Source organism: Podarcis cretensis (genome assembly GCF_951804945.1).
Source record: "Podarcis cretensis genome assembly, chromosome: 1".
Taxonomy (NCBI): domain Eukaryota; kingdom Metazoa; phylum Chordata; class Lepidosauria; order Squamata; family Lacertidae; genus Podarcis; species Podarcis cretensis.
The window spans coordinates 94,439,150-94,458,552 of NC_137170.1; the positions used below are offsets into that span (position 1 = coordinate 94,439,150).

General features: G+C 40.4%; 1 protein-coding gene across 4 annotated transcripts in view; it reads right to left on the reverse strand.

The window, feature by feature from the left end:
- Positions 1-19,403, reverse strand: part of ADCY5 (adenylate cyclase 5) — a 188,457-nt gene that overhangs the window by 30,446 nt on the left and 138,608 nt on the right. For all 4 annotated transcript variants that reach the window (XM_079993071.1, XM_079993070.1, XM_079993073.1 and 1 more), the window contains 4 exons: positions 18,251-18,392; positions 13,076-13,216; positions 4,301-4,323; positions 79-223 (listed from right to left, as the gene is read on the reverse strand). In XM_079993071.1, coding sequence (XP_079849197.1) covers positions 79-223; positions 4,301-4,323; positions 13,076-13,216; positions 18,251-18,392 — 451 coding nt within the window. The remainder of the gene's footprint in view (positions 1-78; positions 224-4,300; positions 4,324-13,075; positions 13,217-18,250; positions 18,393-19,403) is intronic.

Consider the following 19,403-nt stretch of genomic DNA (forward strand, 5'->3'; position numbering starts at 1 on the left):
ACAGATTTGTCACCATCATCTGTCTGGTTTCGTTCTTAACTGACCTCCACAGACACACCTCTTCTTGAGGAATATTACCTTCTTCTCCAAGTCAAGTTCCCTGAATGTTAAGAGAAACTTGCGAACGTGTTCAGAACGTAAGCGGTCAATACTCCTTGCATCAATGGCGCGGCCTAGAAACTCATCCACTTCATCTTCCGGATTCATGCTTTCCTGGATATTCCTATAAAGCAGAGACCAGTCAGCCTGGGTATTTACACCAGAAGAGCCTTCAAGAATGTGTCACCCAAAGGATGAATCAGTTCGTCACTTTTGCCTATTGCAAGCCTACGCTGGGTTTCTACTGACAGTCTGAAGGAAGAATTCTACTGTCATTTTGGAAACATGAATTTATTCTGCAGCAATGTAGGCGGCATTTGTAATTCTACGTAAGGCTGCCTTTCCAAGCTTCATCAGTGCCCTATAAGCCTTCACATTATGCTGACCCTGAAGGAGAACCCGGTGACAACTTATGAAACTGCAATCTTTTGGGTTTCATGAATTGCAGTAAGCATCTCCCTTTACTGTTATTTGCTATCAGCAAATTTACAACTGGTACCTTGCAGTGTAACCTCACCTGCTAACAGCAGTGGCCCAGACACGCATCCTTCACGATTCTCTAAGCTGCAAAAATGGTCCTTCTGTATACTGTAGGGCTCACCCAAGCATGCAGGGACCATATTGCTTTCTCAGTGCTACTGCTTCGATGACTTCATATGAAGAAGTCAACCTGACTGTAGCAGATCATATTGAAGACAAAACACCTAGGTTTCTTTTGTCAGCTTCTTGAACTACAGAGGGAAGCTACGATATTAACCTGCCTGCCTTGAGAAATAGTATTACTGACCTCTTTAGAAGCCACACTCATAACTACAGACTATGTTCAAGGGATCTTTGCACATCTGATAAGAAATGATGCCCTGTAAACCCTGTGAGGAAAAAGGGTCTATTTTTCCACCTTGTTCAGCAGAGCAGAAGAGTTTCATCAAGCTCCATCTCAAAGGAAGCAAAAACAGTTTTACTTCAAGGCTGCTGTATACCTCTTATGAATGGTAGGTAGTATCAAATATTTTTGGAACTTGATGATGATTTTATGTTCATAATTCATAGGTCAAATAATAAGAGCAAAAGTATTATGCTATCACGATTTATCGCACCCAGAGTAAAGAATTCCAGCTCTTTTCACAGTCAAAAATCTAATATTTGCTATGGGAAAACTGAAATAGTATAAAGCATTGGGTAGTGAGTTAACCATGTTAAAAATATCATTGAAATTTGTCTTAAGGAAATTGAAGTTATTTTATCAAGAAATGAATGAGCAATCTAGCTAGGGATCTCTACATTTTTTAAACTAGCTCTGTTTTCAAGAACATAAGAACATCATACTGGATCAGACTGATGGACCATCTAGTCTACCATCCTGGTCTCACAGTGGCCAACCAGATGTCTCAGGGAAACCCGCAAGCAAGATTCACACACAAGAGCACTCTCCCCTTCTGTGGCTCCCAGTAACTGGCATTCAGAAGCGTTACTACCTCCAACTGTGAAGGCAGAGCATAGTCACCGTGGCTAGCAATCATCAATGGCCCTCCCCTCCATGAATTTGTCTAATTCTCTTTTAAATCCATCTACGTTGGTGCCCCGGGGGGCTGCACAAGAAGATAGCTGTTTGTCCCCCAAGGAATGGATCCCTTCTATGTTTCCCGTTACCTCAAGACACCATTCTCCTTCCCCAACACCTTCATTCTTCCTTACAGCAGGGGAACTAGGGTGATTTATATCACCCATTGATTTGGAGGCGGGGGTGACATTAAAAATCTCACCCACGGCACATGGAAGAGAACCTATAACATTCTACCTCACATCCTTTGTGGAGACTTCAAAGCCATTTTACCTCCGTGCCATGAATATTCTCATTTAGCACAAACCATGTTTTAATAAAATGGCAGCAAACAACTGCACAGCCCAGATCTTGTATTATTCACCTCAGATTTTCATAACCAAACAAACTTCACTTGGTCTTCTCTGGCATCTCTAAGAAAAATGCTGCTTTAACAAACACCCTTAATTAGGCAACTGGTGATAAATTTGGAGTTCTCTGTCTCCCATCCCACTCCTGCCTTATATAACTCATATCTGAAATTCCTCAGATGCCATTACAAATCTAATTTGTATACTGGGGTTACAGACAGCAGCAACCTAAGTATTAGATAGGGTATGCTTATTAAAGTCAGTTTTATTGTTCATGAATCTAGATAAAATATGTTTATAGAGATGTACTATAATCCCCGGTATAAACTTTTCCTGATAAAAATAGTAGAATTTAGGGCATTCATTAGACAAAAAACTTTAAACTGAAGTTATTTTTTCATATGTGATTTTCATATCACAAGAAAGATCTATGTTCTAAAAAACACTTTCATTCAAACACAAAAGATTATTACTAATTTGAGGCAGACTGACCTGGTAAAATATTTAGATAAACAAACAAACAAACAAACAAACAAACAAACAAACAAACAAACTGGTTAAAGAGCCTAAGAATGCCCAGACATTTAGTGGGAATTACCCTTGTTAATAAATTTGCAAAAGAAGGGCATATTTCCTGGAAAATGATTCTTAATTAAGCTTTGTATAATGGCTCTTATGAGGGACAGGTGGCGCTGTGGGTTAAAGCCTCAGCGCCTAGGACTTGCCGATCGAAAGGTCGGCGGTTCGAATCCCTGCGGCGGGGTGCGCTCCCACTGCTCGGTCCCAGCGCCTGCCAACCTAGCAGTTCGAAAGCACCTCCGGGTGCAAGTAGATAAATAGGGACCGCTTACCAGCGGGAAGGTAAACGGCGTTTCCGTGTGCGGCTCTGGCTCGCCAGAGCAGCGATGTCACGCTGGCCACGTGACCCGGAAGTGTCTCCGGACAGCGCTGGCCCCTGGCCTCTTAAGTGAGATGGGCGCACAACCCCAGAGTCTGTCAAGACTGGCCCGTACGGGCAGGGGTACCTTTACCTTTACCTTTATAATGGCTCTTACCACAGTCATTTTTTAGAGCTTTTAGTCTTATGAAAGCAATTAAGAATTGTGAGGGGGGGGGGGAATAATATTTTTTTTAAATCTCAAAGATTTGTTGAAAGTAGACAAAATGGGAAGAAGGAGTTATACAGATCCTGAATTCAACACTTTAAAAAGCACTCTTGATTTTTTCCAACATTTTTCTTTTTAGGTGTGATAGAGACGGTTCCTTCCTATTTTCTCATTCCTTTATACAGTTTGAAAGTAATGGGGCATCCAGCTATTACCTTATCCTTCTTTATTACTTTTATTCTCATGCGCACATAGATACAAAAGCTGGAGATCAATAATTAAGTCACTACCTCCTCCACTTCCCATCTTTGGATCAGGAGCTACACAGCAACAATACAAGCAGCAGCAGCAGGGCTCATGTTTTTACTAATCAAGAAGCATCTCCTTTCTGGCAAATTGGCAATGAAGTCACATCCTTCATAGTCAGAGAACTACAAGTGCTCCCCTCCTTTAACATGAAGTAGCCTTACAGGACTTTACATCACACAATCTCTGCAGGGCTCTTGCAGGCGACAATCAGCAGTTAATCTGTGGCATCCCTGAACTTCTGAGGTTATGCAGAAAAGGGCTAATAGAGTTCTACACTTCCCCCACCTATTAACTTTCTCCTCCATTTTTCCTTTGTGCCATGTGAAAAAGATGTTTGGAGTGCTCCAAATAATACTTTAGATGTGTCACAGAGAATGAAACCAAACAGTGCTTGGTGTCCATCTTGAAACAGAGTTGTTCAGGAATGCAGGGTTGCTGTAGTTAATCATCACAATGACCCTGTGAGTTAGGTAAGGCTGAGAGTTAGTTCCTCTTCTTTTCCCTCTCACTTTCTTTTTAGTTAACTCCCCCTCCCCCGTAGCTGCTTATTCTTGAATTTCTCATACTGGTGACACCCAGTTTAAGAGCCTTTCTACACGTGCAACCTTTTAAAAATGTGGCTCATCAAAGCTCCCCTAAAGAACAAAAGATAATGCCAGTGGCAGGAGGGGCTAATGGTTATGTGTGTATTCATCACATGGGCTTTATAAGCCTCTTATGTATTGTGTTCCAAAACATAATAAACATTGAATGAGGAAAATTGTGACTTAAGGTGATGTATTGTAACGAGAAGGTCCTCTCCACAATTTGTAGATGGCCAGCTTGAAAAATTTCACATTATAATAAAGAGGAATCAATTATATTTTTTCTCTTACTTGTCTTTTGGATCTTCAAAACCCTGAAAAGAAAAAAAATATATACAAATTAGCTGGCAGAATGAGCTCAAGTACAATGAAGAATTCTGAATCATTACCCTACTAAATACTTCCATTTGTCCTTATCACGGTGATAACAGTCATGCCAAAAAAAAGGCAACATTATCAGTTATGAGTCAAAGAATAGAAATGTTTTGTAAAGTTCAACATAAAGGCTATAAAGTTGGTCACTTAAACTTATGTGTCATACACCAGCTGATGTAAACATCATATTGTTCTATCTAAAACTCTTCCACAATGCACTGTGGTTCATTTTTTTACTATGTGTCCTTACAAATGATGTATTAAAATAGTGACTGACTGGTAGGTCGATCTGGATGTTTACCTTGTAAAAAACTGAAATCATCACTGATACCAGCCAGTGCATTCTGGATGATTAATTAACTCAATCAAACTTGTTTATATTAATTCAAACAATCAATATAAGAAAAAATAATAATAATTGATTCAGTAGCACCTTAGAGACCAAATAAGTTAGTTCTGGGTATAAGCTTTCATGTGCATGCACACTTCTTCAGATACCAGGTATCGAAAGAAAGAAAGAAAGAAAGAAAGAAAGAAAGAAAGAAAGAAGGAAGCTTGGGCAAACCAGTCCTTCAGTGGTCCCCTTCTTGAAATATTCAAAATTGCCAACAATTTCTGAGTTACCTTGGGAACAGAACAGCAACTGCTCATCTTTGCAAAGATCTTGCTGCAAAAATATCTCCCTGATTATGTTCAGAAACATGACACTAGCATAAAAGGGGGGAAAGAGCACTCTCCCAACCTTCCCCCCTCCAAAAAGAGTGGGAACTAAACTCCTCTGTATATCTCACAGATATATGCCAAAAATATGATTCTTGGCTACTTGGTAAATATTAGCTTGTCCTGGGTCTACTTTGTTTTGTTTGGATTTGGATAAGGAACCCTTAAAGCAACAAACAGTGAAGGCATTTCAGAGCAGAGGTTTTCCTAAAGCTGATGGTAGACTCTGGCCACACTCATGTTTGGCACACAATCTCTATGTCAATCACTTCCAGATCTCTTCCACTTTGGCTAACTAATGCTCAGGAGACAGCTCCTCAATTGCTCTGTGCCGAGACTCCTGGAAAAAGAATTACCCACTCCACAACACCACCATCAAGGAAACCATGGCAACAAACATTGCTACAAGAGAGAAGAATCTTTCACAACTGAGGACACTTCCCATTTGTTGCTTTTTAAGGAGAACGGCAGCATTTCTCCTTAGGAAAACCCATACTGGAGGTGCCATTGACATAAGAAGAAACATGGGCACTGGCCCATCTAGCTCAGTACTGTCTAAGATGATGCAGCATCTTTCCGAGGGGAAATTCCCAGCCCTACCTGGAGATACTGGTGACTTGAACATGGGATATTTTGTGTGCAAAGCATGCTCTCCCTCCACATATATAACCTATGTATGAAAAGCAACCCATAAAAATTGAGAAAGGCTATTCACATAAAACAGGGGCAGGGAACCTCCAACCCATTTGGCCTGCCAGACTGTTTCGGTCAAGTCACACTCACTTGCCCCATATCTGATGTTATATCAGGTACTGGAAACGTAAAGGCAGAATTTGGATGATAGGAGCTTTGCCAGCACCATGGATCAGCGGAGTCTGTACAGTGCTTCTTACGTGCCAGCTATCAGCTGAGTGTTGGCAGTGCTGAAGTCATGTGTGCAGTACTTTCCAAGCTCCAAATAACAGCTGATTGTCAGTGAGTGGGAAGTGCTGTAGCACAATTTTTTTGCCTGTACAGTTCAATTTCAAATCATGCAGGTAAAAACGGGTCACCTGATATAATCATAACGTCAGGTGATTGACAATTAAGCAGCCATTCCCACCCATTAAGCTTGGCTCAGAGGCGCCTGGAAATAATTTCTGATTGGCTCACAGGGGAGCGAGTTTCCCACCCCTGATATAAAGTTTCAGATAATCTAAATGAGACTTCTTTATTCAAGCCAATTTTCAAATTGTCACCTTCACACACACACACACACACACACACACGGATACAAACAAAATTGGGCCTGTGGATTTATGGAAGTACACACTTTAACATAATCTTGGACAGTAAGATAATGATTTGGAAACAAAGTAATGGAAACAAAGTAGGTGAGCTGTCCAGTCTTGGGTGGTTAGTGACAGCTGCAAATCAAAGCCAAGTTCAGGAGAATGGAACAACAGATGATTTCAGATGAGGGGGCAAACCAAGCTACAAATTAGAAACCGAGACATGAAGCAATGCTTAAATGGGAGAAGGAACCAGAAGATGCTACAGGTAGGCCAGCTACCTGTGGTCTGATGAACAGCATGAAGATGTAAAATTACAAGGGGAAGAGTAATGCTGGCAGTTCAAGAGCTGCTTTCCACAACAGGAGATAAGAGATAAGAACAGTATCTCATGTGAAAGGTCGTATTTCCTTTTAACTTAATAAGCAGTTTCCCTACATAAAAAACGTAAGAAACAACAATGAAACTCTTTATTCTCTCTCACACATGGGGCAACCTGCCCCACCAATTCAAGCAACAAGAGACAGTGAAGTATTTTACTCCTGTATTCCTCCAGCGGGAAAACAAGTCATGGAGCAACTGTGTTAGCGTTATATCTGAACAAGTGAAGGTTTGTTCTAGGGAGGTAATACAAAACCACACATGGGACCCAGGAGGTGCTGTGAAACCTGGGGCTGATCACCAGCCACCTTCAGCTGCCTCAAATCCCATGGAGCCCCACATGGTGGTTCCATTGGGAAAGGGTTAGAACTGTGTGTGAACTAATATGTTTTACCATGGTTTATGACGTGACACTGTGCCCAAACATAACCACTGTGTTGGAAAACAGCACTGAGAGTGCTGAGCAAGTTATTTTACTCATATACCTGCAGATGGGACATGTTCATGACCTCAGACTCTTTTATTTAACCCAGTGTGATAAACTGCTACTTTAGCAATGTTTGCTTTGCACTGTAGGCTAAGGAACTTCTGTTTTATGACTTATTTGGTATGTAATTTTCTGTGATGGATATTATTGGTTTTTCTAGTGCATTGAACAATTGCATGGAAGCATAATCAAGAAAAGTTTGATTAATTATAAACTCCTAACTTGGGTTTTGTAACATGAAACAGTACCAGCTTTGGCATAGGTTTTTTGGGGGAAGTAGGAGTGAGGCAAAGAGATTTGCAGGTTTGTAGTGAGTGGAGTTATGAAGAAGCAAATTAATCATAAAACACAGGTCTTCACTATTCCAAGAGCAAAGAGAGAACAGTTAAGAAAAAAATGATATTCTACAAAGAAAGACAACAATGGCTAGAAACAGAGATAATTTTTTTCAGAGAGTTGAAGGTGGAATAATAGAAGCATTGTTCCCTGCAATGTGCATTCTCATTCCAGTATCATCTCTGGTAAACACACTTTGCAAGCTTTTTTGATGCTTTAAAAACAAGGAAAAAAGTATTTTAAAACAGTAGGCAAGGGAAATTAATATGGATACCAAGGATAACAACTGCATCTATTAAATTAACTTTGATTTTATCAAATATGCACAATCTATTGCACATGGCTACCCTCTACCAGCTTGTCATGGGACGTTGTTGAATGATACATTTGTTTGATTCATTCTTGTTATAGGCATCACTTTAAGTCTTGGATTTTAACTTTAATTTAACACTATCTCTATACTTCTGGGAGAAGGATGGGTTGGGAAATAATTTAATTGCTGTTGCTTTTAGTTTTGTTATATTTGAAAATCACTAAAATAGGGGGAGAATGATATCATCCTTAATTTTTTTAACCTTTTCTCCAGCCTATCATACTCCCTCCAGCTTGCACAATTACTAGTCACAACATGCATATTTGAAATGCTGTCAGCCAAAGGAAAAAAATAAACTCTTCTTTGTATCAGTACAATGTTAGCACAACGCTGAGCCCATAATCAGTACAAAAATCCCCACATTTTTCACTGTAAGAAACACAAATTACGCATGTTATTTGTGTGTCAGATTCTCCAAACCTAATGCTATGATGCAGAAACATGCAACTCCCACAAAATATCCATTCGCAAGTAAGTTAAAGAGAGAAAAGTTGTGCCATCTTCACGATTCAAGATATCTTCTACTCATACAGTGCACAAAGTGGAGGGTATGTTTTTTTAAAAAAATCACAGTTTGATATTACAATAAATAATAATGTTTTCCCTCTGAATCACCAGCTAGACATAGCAAACTCTAATTAACAACATGATGCACAACACCTCTTGGCACAACTACCCTTTTCCTATGAATAGGATGATGCAAGCACCCTTCTAACGCCAACTGAAAGAAACATCTAATTATAATTACATGCTAGCTTGATTAGAATCTCTTAATCACATCATGCTTTGTGAGTTTGCATGACCAAAAAGCCAAGAGAGGTTTTATGTGAACAAAGGCTGCAGCTGCACTGATATAATGCTACTTCTACTTGACAAAACTGCATATGAAAAGCATGAGCATAAAAGCAAAATAATAAGAAAGGAGGGGAAAAACACCAGCAACATTCATTTTTAAGCCATATTACCAAATATATCCAAGCTGGTTAAACTGCATAATACTGAATGTACAATTACTCATAGCAATATGTTTGCAAAAACATACAGTGCTATATGATCAACTCAGTTACAGCCAGTAGAAATCTTTGCTTTTTCCATTTTATTTTAAACAGAATCAGCATTACAGGTAATTATGTCTCATGCCATATTCTGAAAGAGATGCAGGTTCAAAAGCATGCTCTTAATTTGGATATGAAGGATTGCATACCTGGATGAAGTTAATTACATAATTTGCATTCCCCTACATGCTGTGCAGTTGGTTTTAATATGAGACATGTTCTAGTCAGTGTGCAATGCAGATGTATCTTTATCTTTGAAAGTACCATTATTTAAAAAAGGAAATAGATTTATTGGGTAAAGCCTTCTGTTAATTCACAGTTAATATGTGAAACTTCAGGGACAGGTATTTGAAAGAACATTATGTGAAACAAGTGGGTATGATAATAAGAATACTAAAATAGAAGTGAATCTCAGTGCTTTTTTCCCCAGCTGGAATTCACCAGAACAGAACTCCTTCACCTTTTTGGTGTGTTCCAGCAACTCTTTGTACCACTGCTGGTGTTGGAGTGATCCCCCTAAAAAAAGCTCTTTTTCTAGAAAAAAAAGCACTGGTGAATCTGATATTGCTTTTTCAATATTTTGTTTTCCTCAGGGTACATTTCTGTTAATAAGCCTACTTATTTTCAATAGTACTACTATGCAGTAAGTAATTTGAGGATTTATTATCTTGTTTGGGACGCAGGTGGCGCTGTGGGTTAAAGCCTCAGCGCCTAGGGCTTGCCGATCGAAAGGTCGGCGGTTCGAATCCCTGCGGCGGGGTGCACTCCCGCTGCTCGGTCCCAGCGCCTGCCAACCTAGCAGTTCGAAAGCACCTCCGGGTGCAAGTAGATAAATAGGGAACGCTTACCAGCGGGAAGGTAAACGGCGTTTCCGTGTGCGGCTCTGGCTCTGGCTCTGGCCAGAGCAGCGATGTCACGCTGGCCACGTGACCCGGAAGTGTCTCCGGACAGCGCTGGCCCCTGGCCTCTTAAGTGAGATGGGCGCACAACCCCAGAGTCTGTCAAGACTGGCCCATACGGGCAGGGGTACCTTTACCTTTACATTATCTTGTTTGTCTTCCTGATGCATGCAGAATTATACGCCTACATCCTCTAAACCAGGGTGTTGCAAGAAATTTGGTTGCGAGTTGCTCTAATGTTGTTTCTAATGTTACATTTTTATGTCAATAATTTCCATAAATATATCATAATGTAACATGAGAGCAAAACATATAAATAACATGTAAAGAGAATGCAAGTGTCTATTTTACAGCTAAGATATGCCCAGTGAATTTCCCAATATGACTACCAAGAGGGTATTCAAACTGCTCAGCACTAAACTATGAATAAATATAGTATATAAATCTTCTTGTTTAGTCGTTTAGTCGTGTCCGACTCTTTGTGACCCCATGGACCAGAGCACACCAGGCACTCCTGTCTTCCACTGCCACCCTCAGTTTGGTCAGACTCATGTTTGTAGCTTCGAGAACACTGTCCAACCATCTCGTCCTCTGTCGTCCTCTTCTCCTTGTGCCCTCCATCTTTCCCAGCATCAGGGTCTTTTCCAGGGAGTTTTCTCTTCTCATGAGGTGGCCAAAGTATTGGAGCCTCAGCTTCACGATCTGTCCTTCCAGTGAGCACTCAGGGTTGATTTCCTTAAGAATGGATACGTTTGATCTTCTTGCTGTCCATGGGACTCTCAAGAGTCTCCTCCAGCACCATAATTCAAAAGCATCAATTCTTCGGCAATCAGCCTTCTTTATGGTCCAGCTCTCACTTCCATACATCACTACTGGGAAAACCATGGCTTTAACTATACGGACCTTTGTTGTCACGAAGAGTCGGACACGACTAAACGACTAAACAACAACAACAACAAATCTTCTAAGAAAGCAGCTTGCTCCTGTCTTGATTAGATACTGCAACGCACACACAAACACATACACTCTACCACCACTTACTTACTTACTTACTTCCTATAATGGCAACTTAACGGTAAAGGTAAAGGACCCCTGACAGTTAAGTCCAGTCGCAAATGACTCTGGGGTTGCGGCGCTCATCTTGCTTTACTGGCCGAGGGAGCCGACGTTTGTCCACCGACAGTTTTTCCAGGTCATGTGGCCAGCATGACTAAGCCACTTCTGGCAAAACCAGAACAGCGCACAGAAATGCCGTTTACCTTCCTGCCGGAGCGGTACCTATTTATCTACTTGCACTTTGATGTGCTTTCAAACTGCTAGGTTGGCAGGAACTGGAACTGAACAATGGGCGCTCACCACGCTGCGGGGATTCGAACTGCCGACCTTCTGATCAGCAAGCTCTAGGCTCAGTGGTTTAGACCACAGCGCCACCCGCGTCCCATAATGGCAACTTATCCAGTCAAAATTGGGTCCAATTACTTGTGAGTAAGTCCTACTGAACAACAGTGTTGTCACTTCCAAGTAAATATTCATGGGACTGCACTTTAAGCTGGTTTTGGACACTGTACCTTAGAAACACCTGGTGTTCTGTGGCAAACAAAAGAACAAGTTCCATATCTGTTTGACTCCTCCAACCTAATGGGGAAGGGTTTATGGACCATCCACAGGACACACTAAGAAGAACTCATAGAGTTCAAGTCAATTCTGCTGAATATTCTGTTTCCCACAGGCATCTGGTAGGCCACCATGGCAACAGGATGCTAGACTAGTTGGGTCATTAGCCTGATCCAGTAGGCTCTTCTTATGTTCTTATCTAGTGGTGGGTTACACGCAGGAATGTGGTGTCTCTCATTTCTAAAAGGGGCTGGGCTGAGCTTTGAATGACAGTGCCACTCTTGGCAGTCCTTAGGCTCCTAAACTCATTGCCCAGCTAAGCAATAATACCTCTATTGAAGATGGGTGAGGGGCTCCTGCTTCATGTCTGACCAGCAGATTATACAGCTGAAGCAAGTACTGTGTTTTCCCCAGTAGTCAAGCCCACAAGCCACTTTCACAGTACATTTTTGAGTTTTAACACTGAACTTTGGGCTGTTGGTGAAAGTACTCCTTATTCTTTAATGTGAAACTTTCCCTTTAATTGTTGTTCTGTGCTGAGGCTGCCTCCAGACTGCCGGTATTTTGCCAAAAGGATTCAAGCACATACTGGAAAATTAGGTTTGCACAATTAAACTGGATTAAAGTTGCCCTGATGCAACAAATCCACTTTTAAAGTGGACTTCTCATGGTTAGGAAAATGACAGGGATGAATGGGAATGAATGGGAAGTATGACTGCTACACAAACAAATCAGTATGAATGCTCATTTTCAAATAACCGCCTTGCAAACTAATAAGAATGAATTTTCAATAAAGACCAGACATAGTCTAACCTCTCCCTAAGATTTGTCCAAGCAAATCAAGATGAATGCTCAATCAACAGGTCATCTGGAAGAGCTCTGCATTTCATCTTCTGCCTCATTATCATTGTGTGAGAAACCCTTGCTTAGTCTAACTGGGGGAGGAGGGAGATCAACAACAACAGAAATAAATTAAAAACAGATTAGAGAGGGTAGACCCAACGTAGACTGCTTTGCAAGAAACATAACGGGGTTTAGTAAGCCATTCTGCATTCCCTTTTAGACAGTGCTGTTTGTGAGACTTCCCCTGCCCCTGAAAATGCAAGGTAAAGTACACAGTTTACTTTACCTTTCAGATTGTGTAGTAAGAATGGCCTTGTCTAGGGTAAGTGTTAGCAGCAGATGTTTGATGCAACTTGGGTTGTACCAGTTTTCCTGCTGCTGCCTTCAGTCAGTCCTGAGCCCAGCAGCAGATACTGATGAGATACAATCCAACCCTCTGGCTGGTCCTCACAGTTTACGTAAAGGACACTATTTTTTAGAAACAGTATTGCTTGGGGGTTGTTTGTTGTTGTTCTTTAAAGTTTGAACTACTGTTTATGAGCTCGGGGTTCATAGAGCATGTTGTATCTGTTTTGATTTGTACCTCAATTGCTCCCTAACATAGCAATGCCACAGCCACCATAGACTAAATATAGGAATATATATTTACATATACACATGCAAACTTCACACACAACAGCAACACATGCTGCATTAAACTGAACAGCGTTACCATTCTTTTCATCTCCTTGGAAACTTGGTTGCTGCCAAGATGGTTGTAAAAGGAGCGATCTACTCCCCAGTGTGGTGGGTTGTGGCCAATGGAATTAGTGCGCTGACGATTCATCTTGGCTATTGTTGCTTTCTCATCTTTCTAGAAAGAAGAACATAGTAAAGAGATTAAATTTTGAAACATTTCAGTGGCTATATGTCATCCTAAACCCTGTCTTAACTTCTTTATAATCCTCAACCAGCATATTAACCAAAATCTTTAAGACTGGATGGCTGTGATAAGTATTCTTCTCATGTTCTCACTATATTACACTCCCTTCATCCTATGGTCCCCTGGCAGGTTACAACAAATAAAACATAATATTAATATTAAAACACAGTATCACACAATATTAAAAAGAGCTTGTTTAAAATAGCAAATGTTACAGAAATAAGGTGTCAAAAGCCGTGGTAAAGGAGAGGTGGATTTTCAGCACTCGCTGAAAGCTGTATGATGAAGGTGTGGGAAAGGAGCTCCACAACTTAGGAACTGTCATGGATAATGGCCTCTCCAGGCCGCCATCCCAACATAGCACCCTCTACTCATCTTAGCACCCAAAAGGGTCTATAGGGAAGGAGGTGGTATTTCAAGTATATGGAGCCTGAGTCATTTAGGTTTAAAATTCGTTAGAAGAATTTGAACATAGCCGCATTAAACAAAAAAGTCATAAATAGCAAATCACAGAAAGATCAGCAAAGGAGAATTGAACCCCATGATAACCATGCCTTCTATTTTCTGCATCCAAAAAGTGCTGTTTAATGTAGAAGAGCTCCAACTACAGGTGTCTAGTGCCAGAATGCTGCATTATGACCGAAAGTGAGGTTCAAGTGCTTCTAAAAATATAATACTATGAACTCACTTAGTTATGTATTTAGCTGGCTTTTTCCTTTCAGAAATAGCCACAATGATTTATTTTACATTCCTAGTCTGTCTATTTCTGCCTTCCAGCTGAAAGTGATTTTACATCTACAGATTTTAAAAATATATCTCATTAGATGCCAAAAAAGGAAGAAAGAGCAAATCAGTAATCTGCAGCTAAATATTTATTGCATGGCATGAACAAATGACATTGTCTGTACATTTTATTAAAGCTCAGCTAGGGGTTTTGCAACTAGTAGTTATCTAAAAAGCTGCCATAAAACCAAGCCTTTATCTTTCTTTAAAACTGTTTCATTACATTATAAAACCCTCCTATTCACAGATAAGAGCTGTCATATCATGAACTTTCTCTAACGATCATATTTCTGCCTTACTGAGAACAATGTGTATTAAATGCTTTGAGCACTTAGTATTATTTCAAGAGGTTTCTTCATTTCAGGGTTTGCCAGTACATCCTGCAGTCCTAACTTCACTGGAGCAGGATGTGGGAGAAAATGGAGCAGCAATTTTTTTTTTATCTCGCCTTACTTTCTAATACCAGTAACAATCCAGCTCAGGAGAACATTCAGAGTGGACTGGGTCTCTTAGTCTCATCGCTGGGACAGTGCAGACAGATGGAAGATCAGCCCAGCTGAGCACGGATAGCATATTTCCCTCAGTACCCATTCTGACATGCCTTAGTTAGGACAGCTACCTCTCTTGTAAAGGCTAATCTGATATATTCTGGGACATCAAATGAAACCAGTGCAGCCGTTTGTTTATTTAAAACAAATAGAGAGAATTTCCACCTAGCACAATGGCAATCATTCTGTGAGGCCAAGCTTTTCAGCTTGCCAGACGGAACAACCCCTGCTCTCCTCCCCCTCCACACTGTTCTGGGGGTTCTTCCAGGCATTCGCTGCCCCAGCCAATTCTGTGGGCTTGGAGGAAGGACAGAAGGGGAAAGTCCAACTATGCTAGCAGAAGTCCTTGCATTCTTTGAATCCTGCCCCAAAGCTGCAACTCAGTAAACAGAATTGCACTGTTAATTCACATTTCTGTTTTGGAGGGTATTCTTTTTATTCTGTTTGTGTTGTTTTAATATTGTTCTGTCTATAACAGTAATGGGGGAGGGACCGACCAAACAAGCCCACAACTCTTAGCACCAGTTAAAAGACATTAGACAAAGGCCTGGTCCACATGCCACCCTACACAAGACCTTGGCCTTAGGGGGGACAATGAACTCCCATAGCACAGCATGCAGCTGCTATGGCACAGCAAGCTAAGGAAAGGTTTGATTTAGCATTTTGATTTAGGATGTTGTCTGAATTCAGACCTGTGGTTGAGCTCTCTCCAAATTTACTGTGAGCTACAACCACAGGGCCCAGGGTGGTAGTGGGGTAGCAGTGAGGGTGTTTTTATTGGCAGTTCTACTGTGGCGTAGAGCTAAGAACAGATAAAAAGAAAACACTTATCTATGGCTATAACAAAGTGATGTAATAGCCCTCCAAGTCAATAAAAGGAACTCTTGCAATGGGCCACAAATTTTCTTAGGTGTGTTGCAGTTCCCACCAGATAAAACACAGTATGGGGGAAGGGGGAGAATCCTACAGCTTCTGCAGGCCAAGCTGCTTGTGCTAAATAAAGCACATTTTGCAAACCTGCCAACTTTGCTGCTAATTGTAAAAAGTTTATGCAAATGAAGTCATTCACTTCGAGTGCTGACAAACACAGTCACCATTCTCTTGAAAAATGCAGTAAACTTCTAGCAGCTCATATTAAATTGAAACTGTAAACATATATGCTCCATTCCTAAAAATGAGGCCAGTTGTCTTCTTAATAGTGTCCTGAAGCTCAGGGTACAACTTACTGTTATTTGTCTGGAAATGATTGGTAGCATTTTTTGTCATTGCCTGGATTTGTAGCTCTGGATACAAAATGGAGTGTGCCATATTTATTTTTAAGTATCTGAAGAACAATCTACTTTAAGAACCTTCTGAGATTAAAATCTGAGCTTCCCTAATTTAATGCTGAAATATTTATAAAGGTCGCTATGTTCAGACAGTTTGTTTTTTCCCCTTTACACAAAGGGAAAGGTTTCTCCCAAAACTCTGAATGATTTACAAGGACAATTCATAAGTATCCAAGCCTCTTATGGTAAGGAAACTCAAGATTGCAGTCTTAGAAACGCTTTGTTCCTTGTCATTAGCTCTTTTGTACTTTCAAATGTTAAGTGTTACCATGGACTAACATCAGCCTCTTTTAGCTATGCATACGGGAGATTCCTCAAATCGGAGCAAAGAACAGACGTAAAGCTATTTATTCCACTGCAAGCACAGCATAGGGAAAGACTGCATGCAGGGTTCAGATAGGGAAAGGTACAGAAGGAGGCATTGCTGTTAGCTCTGAAGACTGTTCTTTGTGCTAAGCTGAGATAAAAGACAAAATTAACATCTTTCTGTCTCTGATTATGCTTCTTTCTGTTCCACATTCTTCTTCATTTCAATTAAAGCTCTCTATTCTGCTGTGTAAATTGGGGACATGCCACTCAGTTCATGTTCATGCATATATGACACCCTCTGAGCTCCTTTGCCCAAAGCAATGTAGGCTTCATCATTCTAAATCATCTAAGTGGTGCTTTCTAGACTGATTTGTTTTTCTAACAGCAACATCGTAACAGAGTAAATTTATATGAACTGGACTCAAACTTGGCTGAAATTCATAAAGTCTGAGATATTAAGATTATCTGATTATCTTGCTGCATTAGGATCACATGAAAGTCATCTCAGTAATCATTCTGTTTGTTCAGCTGGGTGGATTTCTAGAACACCACTTGGAAAACAATTGACTTGCACTCCTAGGAGTTGATGGAACTATTTCTGCTCTAAACATCACTTTCAACATTTTTGTTCAATTACATTATTGCTGCATTTTTAGAAAGAAAACCCCAAGCAACCTGTACCCAAGTTTAGTAGGACACAATCCAGATACAGCCTATAGAGAGGTCTTTGAAGGACATTTGTTTGTTTGCCCATAAAAAGATCTCTAGATAGGGTGATGTTATAATGTTTTCACTGTTAGCCTCCATTTCGTGTTCAGGAGTGAACCAAAGATGGGCTTGGCGAAAGTGAACAACCATAGGAAACAGACCTCCTGCCTTGATCTCATATACAGTTGTACCTGATTTCTCTGTGCTTAACATTGTTAGTGAGATCACAAGGAACCAGAATGTTCATTGATTGACTCACCAGGGAGCTAGATTGTAATAATGGTACCAAGGTAAAATAATTGAATGACAAAAGATAAACGGATACAGGTTTTTGCATCTAAAAGCTTGTGTACTGAACTCTAGAGACAAGATTTCTCCATCAACCAAAAATTCTATAGAAATATAAATAAAAACCAGATAGAACCACAGCATCTGCAGTCAATACAGCATGACTGACCGGGAAACCACTTGCCATAATCATTGTTCTTGATAGGTAAATTCATTCAAGAGAGACATCCACAAGGTAAACCTTCCAAATGAGTCATGCTTATTTGTTTATGTGCTCAATCTATCTCATACAAGAACTTTCCCCGTTATATTACTGTGGTCTTCTGGGTGCAAGTCAACTCATGGGTCCAGTCAGCAGAAGTCTTGTGCAAGGAAACAGGGCTTCCCCGCTCCTGAACCCCTCAATTGCCTGGGGGGGGCAGACTGGGAAAACTCCCGGAACAGCACATGGCGGGGGGGGGGGGAGAGGGGGGATTGTTTTGTCTGGCAAGCTGAAATGTTTGCCCTGATGGAACAACTGTCTTAGTGTGATCTTGAATTCCTCCCACTGAATTAATGGGTGTTACTTAGTCACATTTGTTAATTTCTGAGTAAATCTTAGTTGAAAGCACCCAAAATCTTTAATTCTAAACGCACATTTTAGGATTTAAGGTAAGTAATAAATCTTTGTGAAATCAGTAGTACAGTACTTCTGATAAAATATTATTCAGATCAGGCTGGGGAAAAAATGTGATTTCACCAGAAGGGGACACATTGAAAACAATTATTATTGCAGCAAATAAACTGTGCAAAAAAATGGAATGTATAAACACCTCAAAAGAATGGAGAGCATCTAATCCTCTAAATAGTGAGAGCAACGTGAACTCAATATGAACCATCTTGCACCATGGACTCTTCCACTTCCCTCTTAGCAGGTTGTCATAGGTATGTATCTATGGTACCACCTTTTTATACGGCACAGCTGGACTATTAACCTATTATAACTTTTGGTTGACTCTTACCCTTTTTTGGCTGCATCGTACAATGAGGAAGGTCTCAATACTATGTTCTTTGAGGTAAGCATTACGTTCTCCTCCAAAACCAAGCTCCACTTCATAGTCACCATTCAGGTAGTTCAGTGTGGCTTTTGTTATGTGGATTCGCCTTGGATGAAGACAAAAGGCAACCAAATAATAAAAATCATTGAATGAACTGAGAAAGAAGCAGTCTGGAAGAGAAAACTATTACATGCAATGGAATGGTCAAGTTGTACTGAAATCCTACTCAGCAACTATAATCGTTCCAGTTTTGTGCTTAACATAGAGGTCAATAACATAAAAACAAACGTTATGCCTATGTTTTCCTGTGCTTATAAGTATCCCTTGACTAAACTGTTATTTTATTTGTTCAACCATTCAACCTATGCCACCCCAGCTCACCAATAACAGGCAATGGTTCACTGCCACTCCTAACTATCCCTCTTCTCTTTGATATGGTCAAGAGACACCCTATGAGAGCTAGGGTCAAGGCTTCTTGGCTCATTTACAAAGAGGCCCTTCACCTGACTTCAGATTTTCAAGGAAAGGGTAGATACTTCTCTTTTTAAACAATTTTTAGGGGACATATACATACTGAAAATTTAATGAGGCTACAGTGGGGGGTTTTATTAGTCATACACACACGCACATGCATATTTTACTGATGCTTGTATTGTAGTTAACTTTCAATTTCCAGCTGGGAGATAAAAGCAGAACAAAAACATTTTAAATGGAATAAAATTGGAATAAAATATTGGAGCAACTTGTGTTGGTGACCATGATTTATAGTTTCATTAGGGCTAAGTTGCAATGATGTGTGCAAGTGCTTTTTATTAATACTTTCACACTTTGCAAAAAGAGGGGATGCATGCCTATTTAGGTTCTGTTTCCAAGTGAAAGCAGAAAACAATGGCCCAGCTTTGCACAACAAGCACAACATCCTCGACTTAGCATGACACAGCAGCAAATAAGACTCAGGAAGAGCAAAACGTGGCCTCTCCAAAACGTGGCCAACCCTCATGGTTGCATTGTTTTAGTCAGACTGTGCAACCATTTGGTTTAGTGCTGGGGTGGTCAACCTTTTTATACCTACCGCCCACTAATGCATCTTTATTGACGGTAAAATTTCCTTATCGCC